Source organism: Glossina fuscipes, unplaced genomic scaffold (assembly GCF_014805625.2).
Source record: "Glossina fuscipes isolate IAEA_lab_2018 unplaced genomic scaffold, Yale_Gfus_2 0, whole genome shotgun sequence".
NCBI classification, from domain to species: Eukaryota; Metazoa; Arthropoda; class Insecta; order Diptera; family Glossinidae; genus Glossina; species Glossina fuscipes.
This window is the reverse complement of record NW_023998414.1, coordinates 38,090,697-38,109,041: the sequence shown is the minus strand read 5'-3', so window position 1 is coordinate 38,109,041 and position 18,345 is coordinate 38,090,697. Positions and strand designations below refer to the sequence as shown.

General features: G+C 32.9%; 1 protein-coding gene across 1 annotated transcript in view; it reads left to right on the top strand.

Moving 5' to 3' along the window:
- Nucleotides 1–6,084: 6,084 nt before the first annotated feature.
- The window catches only part of LOC119634270 (bromodomain-containing protein DDB_G0280777), an 81,676-nt gene continuing 69,415 nt past the window's right edge, over nt 6,085–18,345 (top strand). The window contains exon 1 of the mRNA XM_038028357.1: nt 6,085–6,256. Coding sequence (XP_037884285.1) covers nt 6,164–6,256 — 93 coding nt within the window. The 5' untranslated portion in view covers nt 6,085–6,163. The remainder of the gene's footprint in view (nt 6,257–18,345) is intronic.

The window sequence follows — 18,345 nt, the reverse complement described above, 5'->3', positions numbered from 1 at the left end:
CACTCGCCCAGAATTCGAGAATTCAGAAAATGTGAGAACGGGAACATCTTTGGTACGAGAGATGAAAGAGAAAACTCTGGTCAGAAATTGCATAGCCCGCATAGTTGTCGCTAAGCTCTAGCTATCATTCAGTTAACATGTCACGGACGATCGAGGACTTTTAACAACGATAATGGTCAAGTAGACATGTTCAATAGTCGTGTGGCGGCGTTCCTATAACTACATCTGTCTTCACCCGTCGGCCATACATCTATTAAGCATCTAGTCGTGAAAATAATTATCAAATTGACGCCTCTTCGTTGCTGATCGGCTTCTTGTGCTCACAAATCCATTGGGAAACATATGGCCCGTGAGTGAACAACCCAGATGAAGATTAAAGCCAAAATGTCTATGATTTTTCACAAACGAGACATCAAGGATGAATGGATAACCGAACTTCAACTCAGAGGCGGATGTTTCTTAGATAGATAGGTAGCAGCCTTTCAATTTCTTACATACCGCGGTAACCGTTCACTTCATCTGTGGGATTAAAGCAATAGTCGAGAAATATTTTAAAGGGCATTGGAGAATTCATTCCAGATGTAGATATCTAAACTGAACGATCGCTAGAAAAGAAAGGTATAAAATTTTAGAAAGAATCTAATTAAGAAATATATTTTCCTTTTATCTATAAATGTTTTATTAACAACAATATTACTATCGTTCACCAGTTTCCATTATAAAAAAACAATATATTAAAATCGGCTTATACATATGTAGGAGGGCATCTAAGAACTGAACCAACCTGAATGGACGTAGCAAATTTATATATCAATTATCTCTCCTGAATCAACTTTCACCACAAAGTTGTATCTATTACATGTCATTAAGACGTAAAGCTGGGATGAAGTTCACAAAAATCGCCTCATCAGATTTCTATTTTTCACATACAAAAAAAAAAAAAAAAAAAATAGTTTTTACTGAACAATTTGATAGAACAATTTTATAGAGCAATTTGTATAAAAAAATGTACTTCAAGTTAATGTTCTGTCATACCTTTGGTCTCAATAGTTTTTCTTCTTTGTTTTGTTTTTTATTTTCGCAAGAAATTTTGGTTCTTTGCAAAGCTTTTATAAAAGCTATAAATAAATATGCTTTTAAAACAAACATTTACAACATTTTAATTGCTGTTGCTTGCCAACGCGAACGACTCGAGTGAAAATTGCTCCAGTCATAAATTCATCGTCTATTTTCATTATTTAAATATTTTACATAATTTTCCCCAAAGTAAATGCCAAAAAAAAAACTAAATAAATAAATAAAAGAGAAGGGTATAAAAATTTTAATAGAAAAGCAGCCAAAAATATCGCAATACATATATATATATATATATATATATATATATATATCAAGGATGGCCTAAAATTTCAAGATGCTTCAATTTTTCAAAAAGAACATATTCATCGATTTGATAATTGATAGCATCTTACATCCTTATTAAAGTGTAGCATGAGCATAGCAGATCTTTAAAACGAACGTCTCAATCTTGGCTGCGTATGTTTAATTAAAGTGAGAGATTTGTATGGCAGTTTGTGGCGCTTGTAGCAACTTGTATGTGATTAGTACGGAATGGCGCTCAAAATGCTAATAACAATCTCGCTGCCTCAGTGCTCTTTGAAACTGTCAAAGTCGTAGAACTTGAAAGGAAAAAACTGAAACTTAAGTAGCTAAGCTCAGCTAAGCTCAGCTAAGCCCATCTGTTTGCTCACGTGCAAGATATTCAAATGACAAAGCTTATCAATGCTAAAAAATTAATTTTGACAGATTTACCGACAAACGTAACTTTCTCTCTGAGCATCAATAAAAGTGCGATTTCTCAACGTAAAACCAATATTTTTATGCTTTACAGGCAACAAAAGGAATAGTCGCCATAAGGTCTAAAAAACATCACTCGTAAGTCAATAATTCTCGGGACTGAGAGGCAGATCTTCATTTTCACATTATTTGTAGAATGATCGTAATTGTGAAACGATGCTTGTCAATATTTATAGGCAGTTTTGATTACATTAGTTTTCTTGAAGTACCCGAAACTCGTACTTTAATGAAATGTTGCTTTTTGATGAGAAAAAAAAAAACCGAATCCAAGTGAATCGGTTTGGATGAAAAAAGTGTTATGGATGCACTTCTTCTCTCACGAATACAATTATTTGTGGATGGTTTGCTGATTTTAAACAAATTCCTGCAAATACCGATAATATTGTGCGCAAAGGATGCTCTAAATAGGTGATTATACAAGAGTTTGTTTAAAAAAAAATTCGAAAAATAATTCTTGATAATCGAAATGTGAAGCTGCACGAAATAGACAATATCGTAAGAATATTTATAGGTAATTTCTTCCTGGCATATGGAAACTATTTTCCAAATGGATACAATGTGTAGCGGGCAAAATGCAAATCGATGGCAACAAGGATAAAATTGTATGAATTTAATGTCGAATTAGTTGCACAATTATCTTATTTTACAGGTATGATCCCAAGTGACTATCGTCTGTTTGCAAACTAGAAAAGAATGCTCTGGAGAAAAAAATATGCAACAAATGATGAAATCACTGCGGAAATTGAAGCGTATTTTCGCATTTTTCTCATCATCATTGTATAAAAAAAAGCGTTAAACGACGTATAAAACTTATTGGGTTACTATTGGGGAAGAAAGAAAGAAATTATTTTTTATTGACTTCTATGCTAAGAATTATAAACGTGGCTTGTATGTACTTTCATATTTAATAGAAAAGTCAATGCTACCGCATTATAACGATGGAGGAGGAATAATAAACGGTTTAGACTATCTAAAGTGCAAATAAACTTGAGGCCAACTAAGCCAACCATTAATAACGGCAATAAATTTGAAAACCCGCCTTGAGGAACTGAGCTGAGTATTATTATTACGATTTGCTTCAGCTAAACGAAACCAGCGAGCCCGCTGACACAACTGAATCGAAAAACGAGCACAATATGCCAAAAGTAATAATATCGAGATTTTTTTCCCGTAATGCCGCTTCAGTCCAACAACCGTTAATAAGACTAATGGGTTTCTTCAATATGCCATATCTTCTTTCGTATTACCCAGGGCTTATCCTTCAAAGAAGAGCACGTCCTAAGGCACCGAGCTCATGTTCTATTAGAAATTCCGATCTAATGCGTGGCAATAATTTTAAGGCAATATTAGAAGTACTCGTCTCTCTTAGAAAAAAAAAAAAGAAAAGGGAAAGCCAGTCAGAGTTTTTTTTCTCTTTCTTCGTTTAACATAACCAATCAATGAGAGGATGTCGCCTATAAGTAGAATCCGGTGACCGTCAAAGAGCAATAAGGAAAGAGAAACAAATTAGGGACGGAGAGGAGTTCTTGTCTAGTCGATGTATGCCCAATCGGCAAGTGTTATACCTTTTACCGGCTAAGCAGTATTCCTCAATATCTGCTAATCTGAGATTGTAACCCACAAACATTGACTTGGTGGTCATGATTCTTATCTGCTCGCAATTAATTGTTACAATTGATATACTGACGAAAAATTAAAAGTTTCTAAAGAAACAACAATAAAAAGAAAATATATATATTATTTATTTATTTACAGGAAAACAAGAAACTAAATAACGCAATGGAAACCATAAAACTAACTCTTATTTTCGCCGCACTGTCCAGCAATTTGTTATTCGCTTGTCTCATCGCGTGCGTAGTCGCGGCTTAACGAAAGACAAAATTATCGTTGCACTTGCGACCAGCTTATCCCGCCACTGACAATACTCTTCATTCTTAACGAGACGCAACAAAGTAAATCTATACCGAAATAAAGTAAAATTTTAAATTAATTTCGACATATCCATCGCATCGTCGACAAGGCTCACCTGGAGCTCTATATTGCATAAAACGATTTAACTGTAAGAGCATTACAGACGAAGGAAATACGGCAATGAGCTAAAATTTTCTCCCCTTTTCTTTTTTCTTCTGGGTAATATGCGTAAATAAAAGGCATTTAAAGGCACTTTGAAGCTGTGTTTTGAATTTAAGAAAATGCAGAATATATGAAATTCGCTTTAAGGCGAATATTTTCTTCTTGCCTGCGTTATGCTTAATAATCCTCAGTGCAGTTAATGTAGAATGAAATAATTGCAATAATTTCTAATGTTTCCGTATATTTTGAACCGGAATTTTTATATCCGATAAAACTTGTCACTCTTTCCGTTTTATACATAGGATATGTAAAAGATTTCATATACTATTTTTGATTAAGAATTTTTTTTTTTTTTTTTTTTATGCTTTTAATATATTAAAATTCATCAAAGTAACTTGAAGCTTTATTTTCTGAACAGATATAATCATGTCTGTCCGTCCTACCTGACTATCTAACGTATGTTAATATAAGCTTGTGTTCAAATTCAATTACAGATCGTAATTGAGATCGAAAAATTTCAATTTAATTTTCTACATTCGAACTAACACATTTCGAACATACGAGCTATTGGCAATGGATTGAATCGGTATAATGCCCTATTTTGAAAATTCGAATTTTCTATTAAAGTGTTTGCGACTGTTTTTTGGAAAAGTTTTGCATTACATTCGTCTATATTTTTGAATCGCTCCCAATCGAAAGCTAAGCCCTTAGATGGTAATATGAACTAATTTTAAATAATTTATGACGAAAATAATTGAAAAAAAAAAAGAAAAAAATTTATATTAGCCAAAGTGTTATAATGTATTTAATAATCGGTCTTGTTCGACTGCAAAGTTTTAAGTTATTTCTCTAGACGATTGTGGAGGTAGGTGGTGACGACGAGTACATCAAAGACAAAACTGACTGAAAAACATTTAGTTTTCAGCGGTATTTGGGGAAAAAAAAAAAAAAAAAAAAATGGTAAACTGGAATCCATTACATATTTGGCTTTTTATATATATATGCGCAAACACTTATTTTTAATTATCTCAAAAAAGCCTTAGAGACTGGTTAAGTAGTACGTATATGTCTATATGTGTGGTCATGGCAGCTTTGTATAGATAACATTTACAACAACCATTTAGATGAGTGTACCGAATATAAGATAGAAACTTGAACTCAATGACAACAATGAAATAGGGACAAAAAACAAAAACACTAACCTATACACGTTAAGTTATTACGGTGGACTTTTCATACATATATATATATATATATATATATATATATATATATAAATATATATATATATATAGGCACAATACTATATGTTTTATGTCAGTTTACAGAAGCTTAAGCACGTTGAGTGTGATTAACATAATAAAAACCAAATCTATGTGAAACGAAAACAAAAGAGCAAAAACTAGAAAAAGAAAAAAGAAAGTACTAATAAAAAAATTAACAGAAAAAAAAAAAATAAAAATAAATAAATAAATAAATAAATAAAACATACTGCACGTTAAAACTGTAAGTGTCCTTGAGAGAAACACAATTTCACGCATACAAATACGCATATATATATATATATATATATATATATATATATATATATATATAAACACGCATGCGATGTGCGTGTATTTGTTGAAAATGTTAACCATTATGAATATAAACAAAAGTATAAAATGTTTAGCATGAGGCGACAGAAGGAAGGAAATTTAAACAGAAAATAACTGAGAAAGCAAACTACAAGCAATAGGAGAGAGTAAGAGACAACGAGATAACAACGAGAAGAGAGAGCAATGATATAAGGCGAGCTATTCGCTGCGGCGAATTCAACTAATGTAGTAGAAGCTTTATGCGATTTTCTGCTTTTAAGGATATGTTAGTTGAGATTTTAAGACAGAATCAAGCGGTTGTTGAAAGCGTAAGGTAACGCAATAACGCCAAAAACGCTTTCACTCTTCTCAAAATTTATTCTTAAATGCAAAAGAAGTAAATAATATTTTAATAGATATTTATTCAAATTGAAGACAAAAAAAAAAAAAAAAACTTTAAGCCACAAGAACCGTAAAGACTATATAAACATTAATTTAATTAATGAACTAATTAATTGTGTAAAAAGTTCCCACAGGAGGAAATTTAAAAAAATATTAAAAAAATAAAAAAAAAAAAAAAAAAAAAAATAATAAAACAATTTGAAAAAACTAATTTGAAAATATTTTTTTTATTTGTGCGTGTTTTGCTTTTCAACATCATGATGTTACGTCGTCAACATTTCTATTCATTCTATTGGAGCCTTTTGCTCATGGGATTATATCACATTACCATGGAATGTGATGCACGTGCGGTGAGTTTCATTGTTTATATATGCCAATGTGTGTACAAATGATTGTGGCATAATAGAAAATTTCAAACTCATGACGATTTCATGAAATTATTTGTTGTTCGTTGTTTACAAGCTTTTAGTTTTCCGTCATATGATTTTGCAATTCGCGCGCCGATATTTTTTTTTTTTTTAAATATAAATATATATATATATATACATATATATATATATATATATGTGTTTTTTTTTTTAACATTTCATCATTTAAATCAATTTCTATTTTCAAAATCGTTGGAATCGTAGAGGATTATTTTATGTTACACTCTGATGATTAATTGATTTGTGTTTAGTTTCTTAAAGGTGGCGACCGACCGATTTAATTAGTTTCTATTATCTAATAAGTGCTTTTTTTTTTAACCTTTCTTTTTTGCATGTACTTGAATTAAGTTAACGGAAAGCGAAGAATTGAATGAATAAATAAATTTGTTAAACAAAAAAAAAAAAAAAAAAAAAAAAAAAAAAATTAAATTGAATTTCTGTTTTCTATAATATCGGGTGAGTGGGACCGTTTTTTCGTATTTCATAACGGTACTGTGATGTGATTATCTGTAAGATATGGAAATTGTAACCTTTACCCCGGTCTCTATAAGAAAAGAGTAAGGATCCTATTTTTGGTTTCTTTTAGATAATGTTTTCAGTCTATGTTCTACTGTGGGCGTGTCCTCTGAACGATTTGAGTGATTTGTAATACCGATATGCGTGCAAGAGCTTCCAATGTTTTTCCCCATATATAACAATTAGCAGAATGTTAAGCGCAGACAGACACACCGTCGTTGAGGCGGATCGATTTAGAATTTCCTGTTGATCAAGTGTATACATTTAGTTTTCATAGCATGTCTGAAGATTTATGATGGGCGTTGCATATGCTTTCCCAAAATGAATACACTTTTGATCTCTTGATGGCAGAAAAAAAAGTAAGTAAGTAAGTACGTAAGTTGCCTCATCTCAATGACGGTCAACGCTTGTTCATATTCGCCATCAATTATCGGAACAGATTGGCTAGAGTGAATTTTTCAGGTGTATGGATTCACCTTACGGGCCTTGCTAAACGAACGATTGAAGCACCGATGGTGTTGCAGCAGAGTTTCTGGATGCGATTCCATACGTATGAAAACGAAATGAATTCATCTTTAGAAAAAGAAATGTTTCATTGGGGTTTGAATTTTTTTAAGGATTTATAAATGAAAGTTTAGCAGTACATCTACCACGTGCCTCGATTTGAAGTTTAGTCTATCGCGTAATTAGCTGGACACTAAGCTCAACGTAATGCGTTGATCATATAAATCAATGTCCAGTGGAGTATCCAATCTTCAACAGAGTGCAACTCTTTAAGTTGTAATCCTAATGGATTACGCTTCAGCGAAGGCGCTATCCTTTTCGAAGCGTACAGGCGAGATATTATTGTTTAGGTTCGTTAATTTAAACTTTTCATTAATACTTGATCTCTAAGGGGTTGCGTTTTAATTATATAACATTTTCGATTTATAAGTAGAAGCAAAAGCATTCACATGCGCCTTCAACTTGAAATAATCGCTAACTTATCACTATTATCGCTGTGTGTGCAGCATATATTCTAATAATATTGAAGAAAATAAAAGATAAGTGTCTTCATCTGATCTATGTGGTAAGTATGGATTTTCTTCAAAAGAGAAACAAGTAAAAATACTGCAGTCGGGAATGGATCGATCATTGAACACATCACCCATACATCGCGTTTCTATCAAATTTTTTTAGTTATTTTCGTTACAAGGCATTAAAAATTATACTTGAAAGCATGCTTTCTCTTAGGGATTTTGTATGAGATGCGATCAAAAAGATGAACTCAGCCAATCCAAATTTTTCACGTCATGGCGAAATTCTATTATCAAATGAATTTTGTCGAAAAATTATGAGTGGACAGACAGACGGACAAAGAGATAGAGATGTAGAGCAGACATGTAGGCAAAGAGGCTGACTGATAGACAGACAGGGAGACAGACAGATAGGCAGAAAGGTAGAAAAACGGGCAAATTGAGAAAAAGACTGCGTCTCTCGTCATAGTATTCAAAATGCCTGCTTTATTGATAAAAAAATTAAAATTGAAATTAATTTATAAATTCACAATTAATTAAATTTACAATTTAAATATGAAGAAAATTTTATATGCCTTGAGGCGAATATTTGATATTTACCCGCAAACATAAAATTAATGCAGAGAAATTGAAAAATGTGGCTTTGAATTGTGAATGTGTGCGTTGGTCAATTGAATTTACAATCACCGCTCAGCTGGCTTTGGGAAATGTTTCTATCTATCAAATGTTGATTAAATTTTTTTTATATATTTTTTTTTTTTCTTACTTATCGTAAGTTAGATCTCTTTTTTCAGGGTTATGGTAATAAAAGTGACCCGAAAATTTTACGGTTGTCAAGAGTGCACACAATATTTGAGCTTTGTGTTGTCTATTTAGTGATAAAATCCATATGAGTAGCTGATACCGAGATACCGAGTTAATGCTCGGCAGTTCATATCTCAATGCCTTCCTCCTATCTATAGTAAACGATGATGCGGGAGTGATGAAGACATAACTCTAAACGATTTGGACACACTTTCACTAGACTGCTGCCAATTCTTCCTCATTTATCTCCGACTATCGCCATGTTACACGTGTAGGATACATTCCCTGAGTGAATTTAATATACGTTTTAGTGCGGGATATAAAAACAATTGTAACATGTTCGTAAACATAAGTAAGACGTTGCAAGAAGCGAAAATTTTCAAATATTTTACTCAACACAATGTTACGACTTGAAGGAAATTATGATAACTGGAAGTCAAAATATTTCCAATGGACTTATCTTTTAACATATATCGTTCATCTCTGTTTTTTATCGCAAGCTGTATACGAATTTATTATCTTTTTCAGATAAGAATTTTCTTTAATTTGCCAGTGAGCTTGAAAACGATATTGTTTATTCAAGATAGAAAGATAATGACTTTAGGTGAATTGTAAATTTTAATTAAATAAAGCGAAAGTGGACATAAATTAGACAAACCGGGACATATACTGTTTGCTTACTGTTTGCTCTTTTCGAAGCCGTAAAACAAACAATTTTCCTTTGGAGAAAAGTTTTGTTTAAAGACAAAGAGGAAATCTTTTTTAGAGGCTCAGATACTACGAACTACTTTTCCCCACCTCTAGTGTACACAGTTGAAGGAGCTATTTTTTAATCATATCACAAATTCTGTATATTAATCGTCACTAATAATCCGTTTTTAAGTCAAAAAAAGTTTTAGGATTTACTAGCAAAGTTAATCCCATAAAGAATTAAATTTTAAATCAAGGAAATAGTCAAAAAGAACTGTTCATTGCAACTACATAATAAATATAATTGTCAGTATATTGCAAAGAATGAAATCATGGGAATCAGAGATTCAGCCTAAGATACATAATAATATACATATAAGTCATTAAATTGTTTACGTAAAACACGGTAAGGAGAAAAGAGCTCATAATTACTGCTACACCACGACAACCCGAAGAGGGATGCATTTCCTTGAAGCCCTGCCTGTTGATGAAATATCAACTTGAATAAGTTGCATTAAAAATCTTATTCCAAGAACCAATTTTCTGCATTCAATAGTAAGTAAATGAATCAAAAGTAAACTGTGTTCATACCGAGGGAATTTTCGATAAGTATCCCGTCCTAATTGTTTCCGGGTTTCCTCATCCATATCAATGTAATAATTGTCATTGGGAGACCAAATTACAAACGCATCATATTCAACTAACGATCTTACTAAAGCCGTGTAGAGATTTTTCGTAACGTAAGAGTCCTCAAAGTCCTTTGGCCGCCTTCTAAAGAAACTAACTACTGCAGATCCAGCTTTGCATGCAACAGATTTCACGTGGAGTTAAAGTGTCAGTTTACTATTTAAAAACATCCCTAGGATCATTAAATGACAGCACCGACTCGAAAGGCTCACCATCTAAGCAACAATAAAAATTGATGGTGAACAGTCTGCTCAGCAATATAGTCTAAAAATTAAATCGAACTCAAGGCGACGGAAATCTTCGCAGTGTGGCGAGAAGGGAAAAAGCTTAACATCGTCAGCATACATTGAACTACGTTCAGCAAATCATTTATAAATAAACAAAAGAACAACGTGCCTAGATGGCTACCTTGCGGATCTCCAAATTTCCTCTTGACTCTTTGTTTACAATACCATAAGAGAAGAACGAAACCGATATACATTTGCAGGAGTAAAATGAATTTAAAATTTAATAACAAAATTAATAACACATCACACGTCTAACTACTAACGTCAATATAAATAACATCTGTCTGCATGCCTTGCACACATGAACAAGTCAAAGGGATGGCAAAAAAATTCTAAGAGATTAGTAACGACAGATGGTGAGACGAGCGATTTAATATTAATAACTAATCTCTTTGTAGCAAGTTTTTCAAACAGTTTAGACAGGGCGCCATGCCTCTATAGTTTCTCAATAGATTGTCTACTGTCAGAGTTAGCCAGCAGTAAAATATAACTTGATTTCCAGGTATCTGGGAGAATCTTACTAGACACGACAAAAAAAAAAAGAAGAGGAGTAAGATTGAAAACATGTATAATTGGTTCCATTAAAATATTTGCACAACTGATTGGGACAAATGTCTCTAGGTGCTTAACGTGGATTTCTGCCGGGAAGGCCTAACCCCAAAGGTGCCCGATCGCACACGAGGTGTGGAAACGCACAGTCAGCGTCCCGAGGAAAAACGTCGAGTTCCAGTGGAGGTACGTATATGAGCGTATCTTCCCCCTCGGGTGAGGCCGAGGCACTATCTCAAACTTCTGTCTATCTTTGGGTCAGACAACCGGTTGTTATGTAACTCCATACCGAGCCGAGGCTCTTCCCACGATTTGAGCCAACCACAGCCGTCACGAAACTCCCGCAATGGACCGTTCCCGCTGACAAGCCGAAGCTGGAAAATTACTGATTAGGACACTCGAATGAATCGCGTCCGGACGAGGGAAACAAGAGAATTTTAGCCCAGGTAAGGCGTTAAAATGTTCAGAATGCATGAATTTGCGCTGGAACAAGTGGAATAAAAAATTGCCATATGACCACAGCGGATAGTAGTGGGATAAGAGAATACCAAAAGTGTCGCATGTTCATTTACATATTCATTCGATATCTCGACAATATCTTGTTATCCTTTTGCCGCGAGTGGAAAAACTATTAATATATCAGATATGTTTTAACCAACTTAAATATTTCTTATCAGAAAAAAAAAAAGCAAAAAAAAAATCTTTTGCATTTAATTAAATAATTTCAGTCTTTTTTTTAATTTTTTTTTTATTTTTATTCGTTACATATAATGTTTAAAATAAAAATGTAATAAATATTTTTTGTTATTATAATAAAAGTTTTACTTGTTTCAACATTATTAACCAACATGCATATGTGAATACATGTGCTGTGCGGTTTTTTTTTCCCAGTTTCTGATATTTATTATTACAGCGTGCACGCATACAATGCACACACATACGTATACATACGCATACCTTCAGAAAAACAATCACAATCATACAGTGTTGTTGTAGACAATTTTTATTTCTGCTATAGTTAATAAAATGAAAAAAATACGAATAAAGTTCTCTGAGGTATAGCGGTATACGTAGATACATGAAAATGTTACGTGCATATGTACATATATCCATACACATCATCAACACAATTTTATAATAAAAAGGAATGCATGGAAACTACGTAACATAAGCTTTGAAGCGAATCTTGGACATCAATTTATTCGTTATCATGCAAACAAAGTAGGATATCTTTCGTAAATGATATCATATTTTTTTTATTTTTTTCGTAGTTTGAGGGCGTGCCAATGATCAAAGATGAGATTACGTAACAGAAAACTGCTATCTAACTAAGTTATTTAACTTTATTTAATTATTGGTAAAAATATTATCAAATTTCAGTTATTTTTTTTTTTTTTTTTTATATTTTATTTACATTTTCTAATAATTGAGAAGATTTTTGAAACGATACTCATATATAAACTTGATCTGAAGATTATTAGATAATAGTTTATGTGGAAGATAGAATTCTAATTTTCTTTTCAAGTGCTAAACGATTACATGTATTATAATAATATAGAGCTGGACGTAAGGACAAATTCAGATTTGATTAAATCAATTTGAAATCCCAGGGACAAGTGACTCTAACGCCTTCCTTTTTGTACAAGAGTTAAAGAAAGAAAAAAAAAAAAAAAAAAACACGAAAAAGAGAACATAATAACAATGAAAAATTGTAAAGATTACATTCACGTATATATGTATGTGCTCGCATACAGACAGACTATTACATAAAAACTGAGTTATAGAGAGAAATATGGGGAAAAAGCGCACGCCAGGAGTAAGTGTGCATATGAAACGGATGTTTTTTTTTTTTTTTTTTTTTTTTTTTTTTTTTTTTTTTTTTTTTTTTGTTGAAACTGGACCTCGCAAAACCGAAATAGTAAGAATGTATAGAGTGCAAGTGTGTATGCGTATGTGTATGTTTGTAGTCTATATAAAACGCAAAAAAATTATATAACTATGTTTACCAGTTAAATTGTTGGAAAGTTTCTCTTTTTTTTTCTTTTCTTTCTTCTTTTTTTTCATTTTATTATGAAAACAAAAAAAATTTCTTCGTTCGGTAAGATATATTTTTATGTATCTGAATATGCATAGGGGACGTTACGTGAATGCCTATAGTTAAAATGGGTCAGAAAATGGGCCGTAAAAGAAAATTATAGCCGCATAAACAAACATACATGTTGAATACTCATCGTATCGTATGCAGTTACATGCACGAGCAACTATTTTGTTTTGTCTTCTTTTTCGATATTCATGGATATTCCACGTGATGTTGGTGTTGCTCACTATGAAAAAGAGTTTTTAAAAAATTTTAAATTACATATCACTCGTTTTGTTTAACCAAAATTGAAAAGAATATCGAAAGCGGAAGCTACCGCTGCTGATTCCGCTGATAAATTTTCATATTTGATTCTGTCCGCTTCCGTTAATGACATTTAGTTGCTTTATCATTCTCGCGTACAGTTGCACACACAACGACATTTTACATGCATATCTACAGCAACAGGGTTTTCGGCATTCATTGTTTCCAAAAAAACCCCCCAAAAAAAAAAAACCAAAAAAAAAAAACCGAATTTCGTTTCGCAGTTTCATATAAATGCTATACGAATTCTCACCTAAGCCAACACGTAATTGCAATAGATGCAGTTGTACGTAAATCAAATGCGCCCATCTACCATATTATATAAGTTTGTATGTGAATGAAATTTTAACCTGAAGTTTGTACCCAAAATAAGGGTTGCTTGCACATAAACATATGTCATCTACGAATTTTTATTATTCTTCTTTCTTATTTCACACATAGTTACTATACCGTGCGCACAATTTTTCCTTTTAGCTACTGTGGTCTCTTGGAAATTTGAATTTAATTCGAAAAATTAAAATTGTTCTCACGTTTTTAGGAAATGTTAAGACAGTGTGTACCAGTTTATAAAACTTTACTCTCTTATTATTTAACTTTTGGCAAAGACAGGTAGTGTCGCTTTAAATGACACTTTTATGCATTCCTTTTTAAGGCCGAGCAAACGGCGATAATAGTCAGAAAATGAAATAGCACCTGCGTTGCTTTATGGGAGGTATAAGATAGTGCATATATATATATATATATATATATATATATATATACATATATATTGCAAAGCACAGTTTCGATACAACAGGGCACAAATTTGCGGCAATTATAAAACCGTCTCGATGCAACACAACCAATTATGGTTTTTTTTATACCGATCACGGAAAGAGGAGGGATATAAGCATTTTGTCAAATCATTTGTGATGCCCAAAAGGTAGCTTTACCGACATTACAGGACAGGTATAGTTTTTATCGCATCGATTTTGACCAAATTGTGGATGTAATTAAGTATATCCGTCTGTCCATCAGTGCAATGACCGCTTTAAGCATTCTACTGCGCCGCAGTAGACGAACTATCGCCTTCAAATTTGATTGAAATATTGAGCATTCCACGTGAACTGAGAACAGCTGCCCTTGCTTAAAAGGAATAAAAAACCGTTTTGTTACGAATTAGTGATAAATCTACGGAAATTTCAACGTATATTGTATGGGCAATGGTATAGTACCCGTTCAAAACCGGGAAAAATTGATCACGCCAATCCAATATTGCCTAAGCCTGCCCATTGTTTCGTCTTGTCCATCTGATCGTCTACCTAACTGTGTAGTATCCGTAGTAAACATTCCTCCCATTCGCAAAAATGATGTCGTCTATAAATTTGCAAAAGAGTTTGAAAACGACCCAAATTGGGTCAATGAATCCGCCTACAATGCTCGAACTGCGAATAATTTCATTTTTCATGTCTTTCGCGCGTTGCTCATAAACTGCAACAGATGCACAGCATAAACTTCCACAAAATTATCTTACAAAAATAGAGTAAGTCAGCCACGCCCATCTAATATTATGGTATATACATGAATGTGTATATATTTACTTTTTTTTTTTTTTTTTTTTAAATCTCTTTTATAACATGACGATGATGGGTATAAAAGAATCGTCGCAACCGAATATAATTTTCTTAATTTTTTTTTCGATTTTTTTTTTTTTTTTTTGATTTACCAAGTCCCGGAAACTATCGATCGATGTATTACATTAATAGTTTTAATAGGAAATAGGAAACATATTAATAGGCCGCATACAAGACTTTTTAAGTGCAATGCCAAGCAGAAACTAATCATTTATTCTTACTTTAATCATAATTCATGTTAAATCATGTTCAACGTACACTAAACGATTTTACAAAACTTTTATATGAAAAAAAAATTTGTTTCAAAAAGTTTTTACATACAACAGATTAAACATTAATGAAACTGTCTATAAGCTTTTTGAAGTAAGCCTAGCCAAATACACACATATAAACATGAATAGGCAAGTTGTCGCTCGCCTGCCTAGCATTTAAAAGTTTATGTTCACTTTTCTCGTTTGTAATCGTATGAATTATAAGCGACAAGAAAAATGCATAAATTTTAGTTAAAGTTGGAAAAACATTTCGTTAGAACGGAAAGAAGAAACATGGTTTCGATATTCTCGTCATGCCATTAAAAGTAAACTAAATATATTGCATATAATATAAGAACGTAACGAATAATTTTTGATAATCTAAACATCATTATTATCCTGATTATCTGCGTCTACATATTTTTTGGAGAGTTTTTCTTATAATTACCATCTCTGAGTTGAACTATGAAAAATTGAATTTTTCCTCCGTTTGAAAAATGTACCTTTAAAGAACCTAATGCCGAGATACGCCTCTTGCGGCTATTCCATGCATCTTTACCTTCGTCATTTATATCTCTTACCTAAATAAAAATCCTAATATCCCTTGACGTTGCCGTTCAATTTCCTTTTATTAATTAACTGTACATAGTCCGAATAATAAAGAAATAGATGTAATTGCCTATACTTAACTTAAACGGCCTATCATAGTCAATGGTCTTCGGAAGGAGCGAGCGGTCTTCTCTCAAATATATCCCCAAATTCGGTACGTATAGCAGTCGCAGTCCCAATGGATGATAACGGGTTTTTGTTTTGGACGGAGGATGGTGTGTTAACTAGTCGCCGGTTCGATCCACCTAATTAATTTCGAATGCGATTTTCCCCTTTCCATACCCTTTTTATTTAATACAGTATCCCTAGAATAGTCACAAGAGAATAACAAATTGTTTGCTATAAAAGAAAATGAGTGGAAAGACTATTTGCCTGCTTATCCTACTTTAAATACATAGGAAACAAAACAAGTCCTGCGAATTTGATCTTTACAGAGTAATGATATGTTTTCTTATATATTCTCATCACCGAAGGGTGAGGGTATTTCATGACGTCATTTTGTCGTCAACGTTTGCAACGCATACAAGGAACTGTCAGAGACCGTTATGCAATAGATGACGGTGCTGGATATAAAAGATGCGGTCGCGGCCGATACTAATTCTCTTACTTGTTGACTTTAAGATTTAACGACGGTACTATATAATAAAGGTTATAATGGTCATTGAAAGATCGCGATATAAGTGACTCGTTGATAGTTTTCATAGGTGACACTTGCTTGTAACAGATTTCAGTTCATTTCCATTTAAAAAACTAAAGGAATAGAAAAAGTTTTTCAGAAACCGCAAAGTGAATTTTAAATGATTGTAAATATATGTTATGTTGTGAAGAAGAGATTGTCAAACGGGATGATTAATTAATATTAAAGAAGAACAACAGCGATAAGTAACAAGTAAGAAAATTATATTCGGTCATGGTCGAACTTTTTATACCCATCACCTTTATGCTGAAAGAAAAGAGTAAAAGAACTAAATAATACAGAGTGGGCGCGGCTAATTTTCTTTATTTTCAAAATAAAAGTTTTTGTCATATAGATGTGTGAGCGTTGAATCCGTGTCCTTGGAAAAGCTTAAGTCACTTTCAAAGTCTTTTGCAAATTTGTCGGCGATGTATTTTCATTTGACAGATGGACAGACGAACAGGCAGACATACTTAGGTGCATTCCGACTTAAAAACCGGCGACGAACTTATATACCATATAGGATTGAACGGCCCATAGCGGGAATTTCGTGGTGGCTGTGGTTGGCCCAAAAATCGCGGGAAGAGTTTCTTGCTCGGTGTGGAGTTGCATTACAACCGGCTGCCTTACCCACAGAAAGGCAACGGTTTTAGGTAGGCCTCGCCCTCACCAGAGGGGAGATGCGACCATAACGTATCTTGTCTGGTACTCGGGGACTTAATATTCCTCATGGCAACGTGTGCGCCGACTTCGGCACCGTATGTTGCGAGGATTATTAACCTCGGGGAGTTCGAGTGTTTCACACTCTGTGTGCCATCGGGCACCGTGGGGTTAAACCTTCACGGTAGTGTACCTACGTTAAACCCTCGGAGACATACCATATAGGATTACGAAGCTTGTTGTTCCTATTGAGGAAAAATTAAATTTTGATAGAATATAATATTGGGTAGGCACGGACGATTTTTCCAATTGTTTGCAGTTACTACAGCATCACCCATACAATGTGCGTTCAAATTTTCGTCGATTTATCTGCTGTAGTTTATGAGTGATGAGTAAAAATTCAATTTTTTGCTCCCTTTGAAAAGTAGAAAGGTTCTCAGCTTATGTATTTTTTTTTTAGGCGTGTCCTTCCACCCATTTTTCCGATTTTCAACAACAACTTGCATTTAAGAACTTCCAATGTTTCTGTCAAGTGTTAAATTGATAGCTTCATTTTTGCGGCCAGGAGAACGTTTACAATAGACGTAACACAAGACGGACAGACGGACTTGCTTAAATCGATTTAGAATTTGACGCTCATCAAGAATATATATAGTGTGTGAGGTCCGCCAAGTTTTCTTTCGAGTGTTGTAAGCATTTGGTCAAAAAGTGAATTGACCGCTTGTGTTTGTTATTGGTGCTGTCGTGTATTATTCTTGTTGTCTATGCTTTCCTATATATAGAAGTCTACAGATTGTAGGTTAGGTTTACTTAGATAAGATAAATACGTTTGCTCGCATAATTAGTTAATTACTTGTGAACGTTGTGAAATTATGGCATATATATATACTTTATATGTATATATAGATTTGTGTATGTGCGTGTGTGTGTGTGTGTGTGTGTGTGTTTATGTATATATATAAGCGATACGAATATATATATATATATATATAAATATATATATAAAAATAAAGTTATATATATATAAATAAAGTTATCATCTAAATGTTTACTTATTTGTTATTGAACTGCACTCCATCTTAAATATTTACAATCAGCTGAATAACTAAGTAACATAATTTACTGTATTTTGATTCAATAAATAATAAAAACAATAAAATGATAATAGAAAATTTTCCTTCCTTTAAATAATACCGCGTGATACAATTTTTCTTTCTGGAGTCTACCGCAATATTGTTTAAGTGTGAAGTGT